Source organism: Glycine max, chromosome 8 (assembly GCF_000004515.6).
Source record: "Glycine max cultivar Williams 82 chromosome 8, Glycine_max_v4.0, whole genome shotgun sequence".
Lineage (NCBI taxonomy): Eukaryota > Viridiplantae > Streptophyta > Magnoliopsida > Fabales > Fabaceae > Glycine > Glycine max.
The window spans coordinates 47,150,764-47,160,832 of NC_038244.2; the positions used below are offsets into that span (position 1 = coordinate 47,150,764).

Genomic DNA, 10,069 nt, shown 5'->3' on the forward strand with positions numbered 1-10,069 from the left:
GAGCTCGTGACTAACAAAAGATGGGGGAGAGTTCCACTAAGTTAGTTGACTTGTAAATGTAAATATTTTAAAAAATTATGATTTTTAATTGTGGGATGATAGGTTAAACTTTTTTAGATTGGAATTAACTATTGATTAAAACCTTGAGCTAATATTAAAATAACTTTAGCACAAGCAGACTTTATTATTACTTCAATGCATCATGAGATTTGATAGTTTGTGCTTGTGGACATTGTGCTTATGCATAAACATTGTCAATGGATGAAATTAAATGATTATGAATGAATCAATGTTTCCTGTCAACGGCAGCTAGTGGTCTGGGGTGCACCATCATTGATGGATGCCGGAAAACGTCTTCTAGCAAATGCACTGATGGACTTATCCAATCAACGTTTTGTTCTGCTTTCAGAATCCTGCATTCCGTTATTTGGCTTCAGAACCATATATGACTATCTCATGAACTCAACCATGAGCTTCTTAGACTCTAATGATGACCCAGGATACAATGCCAGAGGAAGATACTGCCCAAAAATGTGGCCTATAATTAACATAACCGATTGGAGAAAAGGGTCTCAATGGTTTGAGGTGCATCGTGAGCTTGCCATTCACATTGTATCTGACACCAAATACTACCCTATAGTTCAACACTATTGCACTTCACCATGCTTTGCAGAAGAGCATTTTATACCAACTTTTGTGCATATGATGTACCCTCAATTAAGCTCCAATAGTAGCATCACGTGGGTGGATTGGTCAAGGGGTGGCCCTCATCCTCGAACATTTGGGCCGAATGATATTACAGAAGCGTTTTTGAACCACATGCGGTTTGGATCAACATGTGTTTATGTAGGCAATATCAGCAACATGTGCTTCCTTTTTGCAAGAAAGTTTCATCCAAGTGCATTAAAGCCTCTATTATTGCTATTGTCTCCATTGTTGCTTGGTATTGATACTTAATTAGATCTTAAAGGGTTTGTGTTGTTAGAAATTCATTAAGCTCCCATAAGAGAGAAAAAGTTATCTAGCAGTTATTTTGTATTTTCTTTTCGTATGAACAATTATTGTGGTTCATCAATGTATAATCCTACTTTATAATATAAGAGTCTTGGAATACTCAACATCGGGTCAAAGGTGGAAACTGGAAGTTTGTAACCAATAACTTACTTTCATAATTTCATGAACCAAATCTGTCGGGAATCTACATTAGGACTGTTATGCCCTCATTGATTTACAATGAATAGACCTGACCCATCAAGAATATATTACATATACTTTAAGAATCTTTTTTGCCATTATTATCAAATTTATATTCCTCTTCACTAGTCTGTTTTGATTATGATTAATAAAACGGCTAATATGTTGTTTATGTCAACCATAATAACTAATTTAACGAAAATCTTAATTAACACCCACACAATCCAGGCCATTAAATCATAGCTGAAAAAAATGTTATATAGTTAAAAGTATTGTACTAAATCAAGTCATATAGAGGGTTATCAGGTTGGGAGGGTGGTGAAGGAAGAAGGAAAAGATCGTGGGTTCGAATCTCTTTATTAACAAAAACTAACAAAGTAACATTTCAACGATAAAGAAAACTGAAAAAAAAAAACCATATACCACCAAACAACTATTGTCAATTGAGCCTTTAGTGTTGCTTTAAACATCAAGAACTTTGGGATTTTAATCAGAACCATATCATTAGTTGATTAGACAGGAGACATTAGTTACTACAAAGTCAATGCATGCCAAGTGGCAACAGTTGTTGTTAGAATAGTATAATTAGACAGGAGACATTAGTTATTCAGCATTCATCCTAAGCCTATATATAGTCCTCCATCAAACGCTAGAACTTAGATACTTATCAACATAACATCAAACTTGATTGAGTTGATTCTCTTTCATTTCCACCACTGATGGGAAATCGAATTTGTTGCCATTGCAGCTGTGCTGTTTGGAGTTCACTGTGCCCTCCCTTTCTTGCTGGCTCTGTACAATTGGTTTCTCCATTCTTCTTAGCATTCTTGTATATCATGTATAAGATCATTTGAGAGATGCCAAACAGAAATCCTAGCACATTTGGAATCTGATAATGCCACAAAACAAAAGACTAATCAGTTTGCTTTCAAGAGTAAATTAGTAGAATGAGAAATATATATAGAAATGTTATTCCTCGCCATAATGAAGTCATCCTTGTCGAAGAACCCATAGAAAAACCACATGATGGGGCAGAGGGTAAGAAACAAGGACAGTGAAAATGGCATGAACTCTACACTACTGGTTTTTATGACCCTCCTCTGCAATTAATGTACAGATTTTACATATTTTCAGATTGCATTTCAATCTATGCAAGATCTATGTTATGTGAATAATTGAATATACAATGTACCATTTTGCTTAAGGGAGCAGCGAACACTGCGATGCTAGAAATGGCGCAAATCCATCCAACAGCATGAACACGGTTGATGGCCTTCACAGCAAAGGTGATGATGATTAACATGGTTAAGGCCAAACCTCCAATGTCGGCAATGAGTATCATTACCAAAGTGGATATCTGAAATATCCATCAAACATTTATAAGGTAATAAGCTTACCAAGTTACAGTTTACAACTCTCTTAACAGCTATAAAGCTAGTTTCAAATCGAACAAATTTGTGCAGTTACTTTAAATATCGTTTTCTAGAGCAAAATGGAAAAGAGTTGAGAAGGAAAGATCATCGTGTTGGTTTCACCTTCTGTTTCCTGGGAGCATATATAATGCACATTGATAGGTATGAAACTTCTATAACACATCCAATACAGTTGATGGTGATAATCAAAGTAGCATTGGTCTTTATGAAGCCATAATATAGAAGCAACAGTGCGCTAAGAAGTGCGACCACATATGGAATTGATTGAGATCATCATCCTGTAAAGAGAATTGAATAGTGTTCTAGATGATTCTAGCCTTGATACAATCTCTTAAGGTGTGAAAGATTGTTTCCTGAGCAGCTCCGCACCTATTACAAGAAGAATCAATAGACAGATGTCTATAATAACGTAAAACGTTAGTGGAAAGAGAGTTATGACTAATTAGCCATAGTCAAGAAGCTGGTCGAGAGGTCCATTCGGTCTCCACTTATCAAACCAAATTCACAGATTCCCCTCTCCTATAGCGAACCCGTTGCGGATGATAGCTGCAGCCCATTTAATTTTTAGGTGAAAATATGATTTTCGTCCCCGAAAATATGAAAATGTTCAGTTTTCGTCACTGAAATTTTTTGTCTGTTTTTTGTCTTCATATTTTATAAAAAAAAAAAAAAAAACTTCATACCCCATGGCCAGAAGGCTCTTCGCTATGCGAAGGTATGGGGGAGGCAGGCTCGGTCAACTCCAAGCCTACATGTGCACTCATTGTGTTGGTAAGCTGACCTATGAGCCAATTAAATATTGACACGTGTTAATACTGACCCATGAGCCAATTAAATATTGACACATGTTAATATTTAATTGGCTCATTATGGCGAAGAAAGAAGAAGAAGAAGAAAAAGAAGAATACGAATCAAGTTTAATAGTATTAATCCAATTCATCAAACCAATGTAAATCGAATTATCACAATTACTACGAATGATGTTCAAAGTATGAAAGTTTAGTCAAATGCATTAGAGATAATTCGATCGAATCTCCCTAAATTGTTTGAGATTGCAAATTAGGTTGGAAAATCATCCAAACAATCTGTGATTAAATTTCAAAATTAGGAAATGAGTCCATAACCTAATCCATTTTCAATCTTAAGCATAATCATAATCATGAAAATCAAAAATAGGATTGAAGAAAAAGATGAACATTCACAAAGATTAGAAATATCACACCTGAACTCAAAGTCAACCTTGCTTGGAGTGGATCTTTGAATTGATTAAGTGTTTAGCCTTCAATGATCATCACCAATGGAAAAGCCATGAATTTTGTGCAAGAGAAAGGAATAGAAGTGAAAAGAGAAAGAAGAATGAAGAACACTTGAGAGAAAAAGAGAGACAAGAGTTTGATCCTAAAATTTGCACAACAAGTGGTTGAATCTGTTTTTTATAAAATAAAGTAACTAACTAACTAACTTCCACTAATATATAGTGACTACTCAAAAGGAAGGGTTGAGACTTGATTAGGTTCATCTAATTCATAATTGTTATTTATAAGTATATTTTGGGATTAAATTATATAAGAATTGGTAACTTTTCTTTCCTATTTCTTTCTTTTTGTGCAAATAATTGGTAACTTTTCTTTCCTATTTCTTTCTTTTTGTGCAAATAATTGGTAACATCATTTAAGTTTTTGTGCAGAAAATATTAAAAGCTAATGAATTTATTATGCTTATTGAGTAAAGTCCCAAAAGAGCAAATTAGAAATCTGAAGAGGCGGACTTAGCACATCCCAGGCGCTCAGCGCGATGCACAAGCTCAGCAGGCAAGGCACGCTTAGCGTCAGGAAGATAATTTAGGAAAGTGAAGGTTAATTCAGGAAAAAAAATTAATTCAGGAAAGAGGCGTGCATAGCACGAATCACACACTAACCGCGAGGATTACCGCCATAATCACAAAGCGCGCTCAGCGCGAAGGTGGCATGAAAAATAAGCTGATCTGCACGTATAAAAGAAGGAGAGAAAAGAAGAAAAAAACACATAGAAAATTCAAGAGAATACAATTCCTTATAGAAGGCAAATGCTAGAAGAAAAAGAAACAAGCATTAGAAGCCATTCCTTCCCTCCATTCTCTTTCTCAATTCCTCATTTGCTAAATATTCCCCTCTTGCAATTGTAAAGTCTCCTATGACAATGAGAGACTAAACCCCCTTTTGTTGGAAACTTAGCAGTCAACTGCTCTTTATGTAATTTTTCTTCCTATTTATTATGAATATTACTCTTGGATTATCCTTTCTTGTGCTTCATTTTATTGTTTATGGCTTGATCGCCCATTTGCATGGTAAGTTTTAGGGGTAGCATTGAGAAACATTATTTTCTAATAAAACTGGGAAAGAATATCTAAATAACTTCATCACTACAGATAGGCTGATTTTATTTAGCTTGTTATACATTTTTATTCTTAATGCAATTTAACTATTTTATCCTTGCAAAGAGATTTGGGAGAGAAGATAGATAAGTTAGAGTCTTTCACTTGAGAGATATTAGTTAGAGTATATGAGTAGATTGAAGTGTAAAATTGGAATAAACATAATTGGAGAAATATCATTAATATTATATCAAGAGTAGCTCCTATAGGCTAAGTTCTTAACATTCTCATATTCTGAATTTAACTTTTATAATATTGGATTTTCTTATCTTTTCTGTTTTTAATTAATTAATTTAAATTGATGTTTAATTTATTTCCTTGTTTAATTTAATTCTCTGCCAATTTAATTTATTATTTTTCTCACAATCTTTTAAAATCAATTTTTCCAAATCTTTTTTTTAATTAAATATTCATCTACCTAATTACAAACAAAGTCCATATGGATTCGACACTGGGTCTTCCATTTTAAGTTTACTACTTGTGTCGTTCAACACTAATCTACCTAATTAAACTAATTACACAAAACAAAACCCAAACTCGCAGCCCAATTATTTAAGTGTAGAGGTTTTGACTTTCAAGCCGAATTTGACTCTCAAAATGACAGAGATGGCCCAAGCTTATTTGTAACAAAATTGAAGATATTTTTCTTAGCTTTCCAAGGACTACTCACATGCTCCATTTGGAGTTTTGTAATATCCTATAGGCTCTGCAAAAGGAAAATAAGTCAAGTAAGCACAAAAATCCAAAAATAAGTCACAATTATCAATTAAGCTCAATCATTTCCTTAAGATCAAAACTAATTTAAAGTGAGAAAATAAGATTCAAAGATATGTCAATTGAGCTAACAAGAATATAAAATACTAAACTACAAGTGCTCAATCACCTGCATCAGAGCCTCCTCCCAAAACGACCCTTATTCCTCCAAACCCTAAACTCATTCTTGTCCCTCGTTGTCGAAGCCACCTACATCGTCATTGTCATCGCCGCCTTCCTCTTCATGCGCTTCCACCACACCTTACTGTAATCACTGCCCCGCTTACTCCCCCCATCATCGACATCGATATTCCCTCATCGAGAGGGTCCTTGAAGACTATTTTAGCACCAACCTTCGCGACACTAACGCTCTCCACGCCTAGGCTTTCTTTGTGCCCTTCTTCTCGTGCCTCAGTTTCAACACGCACGACCACACCATGAAGGATCCCGCCACACAAATTGATCGCTAATTGCTGGTGCCTTTGAAATTCATTTCATTTTTGAATCATCCCAATGCAAGTTAGGATTGTACCCACAGGAGGAGAATAAGAGACTATAAAGTTGGAAAATTAGAGATTTCTGATTTGGGGGCTAGGTATTTCAAATTCAAGGGTGAGGATTTCTTATTTTAGAGTTAGGATTTGGCTTGGCTACTTAGAGATAATGGGCTTTCTAGTTGGAGGTGGTGGTTGTTTGGTTTAGGTGTGGTGGTAATGGTGGTACAAGTGCCATGGTGATGGTTTAGGGTGGTGGCTTGTTTTTTTTTATATTTATTTACAATTTGTGGCAATTAAAAATGCCACAAACTATATAATTGTATTTTTTATTTTTTTATACAATTTGTAGCGGCTTTTAATCCCCATAATTCATATTTTAAATTTTAAAATAAAAAATAATGTCACTTAGGATCGTATATAACTAAACCTGGCTCCAAGCCAAAAAATGACATTTATAAAATATGAGGACAAAAAACAAAAATTTTCGCAAGACGAAAGCTAAACATTTTCATATTTTTGAGGACTAGAAATATATTTTAGACTATTTTTTTAATTAGTTAAGTTAAATCAAGATCCAATCACCTAATTCACCAACTTGTGGTGATTTTTTTTTACGAAACTTATGATGAGTTAAATCATGTTGTGTATTTTTTTATTCACCGAGAAGGTAAATAAGATTAAATTTTTGCTTGATTCATGATAAATGTTTAATTTTTAAACCTATTATAGTGGCAAATAACATAAAGATGATTCAATTGTGTTTTTAGAAATGTAAGCTTTTCTTTAAAATAGATACACATTTATCATTTGATATGAATTTTGATAAAAACATACAACAAATATAGTGAAAAACTTAATCAAACAATGAGAAACACATATCTAAAAACAAATTCAAACTCTTTGTCTGTTAAACACTAAGGAAAATAATAAATCAAGAACATTCAAGAATTTATATTAATTCGTTTCAACAATTAAGACTACGTTTACTTCTTAACAATCTATCAAGTTCCACAAACTTATCAAAAATTAAAAGTACTTTTGGCTTTTACAAAGATAAACTCTATCTCAAACTTGACTTCTATCCAATATTCTTTGTCGTATTGTTGGCTCTAAACAAATCAATAAGATTTGTTGTAAGTTTGCACAATGACTAAGAAATGATTGTCTTATAGACGAATTTTACACTCAACACTTTAGTGTTTTCTCTTAATGTTCACAAGGTGTTTTGAGAGCCTTTATCTATACAAAGATTTATAGAAAAACTGTACAAGAAAGAATGAAAGAATATTTTTCAAGTTGATTCGTGTCTTGTTTCTTCAAAGCTTCTTCTATTTATAACCTTTATCTTTAAGTATATATCCATTGTCTTCACTCTACTTCTTTGTCGAGTAAATTACGGTCATTGGGGCATTTAATGCTTGCATTAAATGCATGTCCCTTCATGGAAAGTCCATGCTTATAGGTTGAATCTTAAATGCAGCACTTAATATTATGCCAAATCATGTATATGAGATATCATCTAAAAACATTAGACGCAAAAATAATTTCATGATCTAATAACACATTAGACACAACTTTTATTATTTGTATTTATTTGCATCCAATCAAAATAATTAGGATTCTTGATTCGTATTTTAAGACACAAATATTTTTTGACTTACCACATATGACTATGATGTTGGTACCATGTTAGGTACAAGGACAAGCCTAAGGAAGTCATGCATTAGTGGTTATAACTTTTGTTCAATCTTAGGTTTCCTATTTTAGAAAATCTATAATTTTAATCTAATCTTAATTTTTTCTATGTTTTTTTTTGTTTAATTGAATCATAAATCTAACATATTCGTTTAAGATATCATCAAGAAATAATATAATTAATTAAAATGTATGAAATAAAAAAATAAATGTAAAAAAATTTAAAATTAGATTAAAATTATGAATTTTTATTTTAAAAAATAAAAGATTAAATATTTATATTTTAAAATATAAAATTAATAAATTTTATAAAATAGAAAAATTAAAATTATATTTAAACCTTTTATTTCGATCAAAATTTTAATAATTCTAACTCGGAGAAGTAGAATGAATGGAGCCTGTAAGTTGTAATGTGGGAATGGGCTGGACTACAAGTCCAGCGCCATAAAGAAATGCTGAATTAGGGTTTTTGGGGTTATTTAACAATTGCCAGGCTGCTTCTATTAGGCGGCAAACATAGAGTTTCTAAGCTACACTACACAGTCGGGGAAGCAATGGATTCGTTCTCAAATCAATCGAGAGGGTCGTCGAGCCAATTATCTGCTCAGGATCTCAAAAACCAGTTGAAGAACCAACTTGCCATTGAGTATGCTCAACAATTTCTTGAGGTATCTACTTTCCCCTTTTAACGAAAGCCAGCCTGGGCTAGAACTAGGAAGAAAGAATCTGACTCATAAGCTAATGGCACTATTCATTTTTTCGATGAAAGTCATTCGAGTATACGGAGGAATAGGAATCGCACTAGGAGAAAGGAGAAAACATCGGTGGGTGGAAGGAGAAAACAGTAATGGGATGTGGCAGAGGGGAGAATTTTCTCGCATGGGAGTAGAGGAGAGGCATAAGAAATTTAGGCCTTGAAGGGCACAATCTCCCTAATCGTTTATTATTTTCTTTTATTCTTCTGTTTGTTAAGGAGTGTTTTCCCTTTAAGGAATATTTCTTTCTCAATTTTTTAGTATTGATGCCTGTTCCTATTAGAACGTGAGTAATGGGATCACTTTAAACGTGAACAAACAACCTAATTATAGGTTTTATCAGCTCAGTTTGGTTCATGAACAAAGAGGAATACCAACTAGAAAATATCTAACGAGCAAATTGTCTTAAAATGCACAGAAGATGGGGTATACTTACCTCAACTTCTTTTTATTTTTATTTTTATGAAATAGTAATAGTTTACCTCTTGCTAGTTGCTATTGCTAATGTAGATTGTGAAGATTAACTTATGTATGTCAATATGAGATTGATGATGGTTTCCTCGTCATATGTAATGGAACTTAGTCATTGATATGTTTCTTGTACAGTACATGAATCGTTTTTTTTATTACAAGCAGTGAATAACTGGTGCGTTCTAATATTTGAAAAAGTCTCGAGGTGCAATTGATTTGCTCCAGCTACTTGTAAATTCTTGAAAAATGTGGATAATTATTGAGTACTGATTTTGTTCAGTGTCTCATCTGCTACAATTCCGCTCACCTTTATTTTGCAGACAGTGGGAAGAAAGTGTTTTGAGAAGTGTGTTACAAAACCAGGTTCAAGCCTCGGTGGGAGTGAAAGCAGTTGCATCTCTAGGTGCGTAGATCGATATATTGAAGCCACAGGCATAATTAGCAAAGCGTTATTTAGTTCACAATGAAATGGACAACCCCAGTAAATCTTGTTTTTGCTCAACATTGTGAGTACTAATTTATAGACATTGGAGATTATGTGTTCTCCGGGTTTTTTCTTCCCCATTTTCTATTTCCCATTACAATAGACAATTATGCAATTATTTTTCATTATACAACTAGTGTATGTCCCGTGATTCACGTTTATTTCCAACTCTCTGTTTCCTTAAATGAATTTATGTTCTAATAAGAAGCCCCAGGGCTAGGAGGGAATTGGTTATTTAGATTGATATTTGTCATCTGAATTATACTTGATCTTGATCTTTCATGGAAGTATTATTTTCAGTCATTCATAAAAGATAGTGTCTTTGGATGCTATATGGTGCGGGAGAAAGCATGATGGGAAATTTTTAAACATTT

At 33.4% G+C, this 10,069-nt stretch overlaps 2 protein-coding genes and 1 pseudogene across 2 annotated transcripts; 2 read left to right on the forward strand and 1 right to left on the reverse strand.

Annotated features, from left to right (window-relative positions):
* Window positions 1-288: 288 nt before the first annotated feature.
* Window positions 289-1,080, forward strand: LOC100810653 (glycosyltransferase BC10; the record flags this gene model as incomplete). Its single annotated transcript, XM_014778541.3, has 1 exon — window positions 289-1,080. A coding segment is annotated over one exon (669 nt), but the record flags the coding sequence as incomplete, so codon positions are not given.
* Window positions 1,081-1,872: 792 nt separating this feature from the next.
* On the reverse strand, window positions 1,873-5,978 carry LOC100811194 (bidirectional sugar transporter SWEET9-like; annotated as a pseudogene).
* A 2,418-nt stretch (window positions 5,979-8,396) lies between these two features.
* Window positions 8,397-9,823, forward strand: LOC100818844 (mitochondrial import inner membrane translocase subunit Tim13). The gene is made up of 2 exons (XM_003532300.5): window positions 8,397-8,653; window positions 9,532-9,823. Exons 1-2 carry the CDS (start codon window positions 8,540-8,542, stop codon window positions 9,676-9,678), a joined length of 261 nt encoding a protein of 86 aa, XP_003532348.1. The 5' UTR covers window positions 8,397-8,539; the 3' UTR covers window positions 9,679-9,823.
* Window positions 9,824-10,069: the final 246 nt, after the last annotated feature.

Bases quoted from the DNA above. Each gene is read 5' to 3' on its own strand.
- LOC100818844 (XM_003532300.5), top strand. From the start codon at position 8,540: ATGGATTCGTTCTCAAATCAATCGAGAGGGTCGTCGAGCCAATTATCT. The intron at 8,654-9,531 runs GTATCTACTTTC...TTTATTTTGCAG, and splicing joins ATGCTCAACAATTTCTTGAG to ACAGTGGGAAGAAAGTGTTT.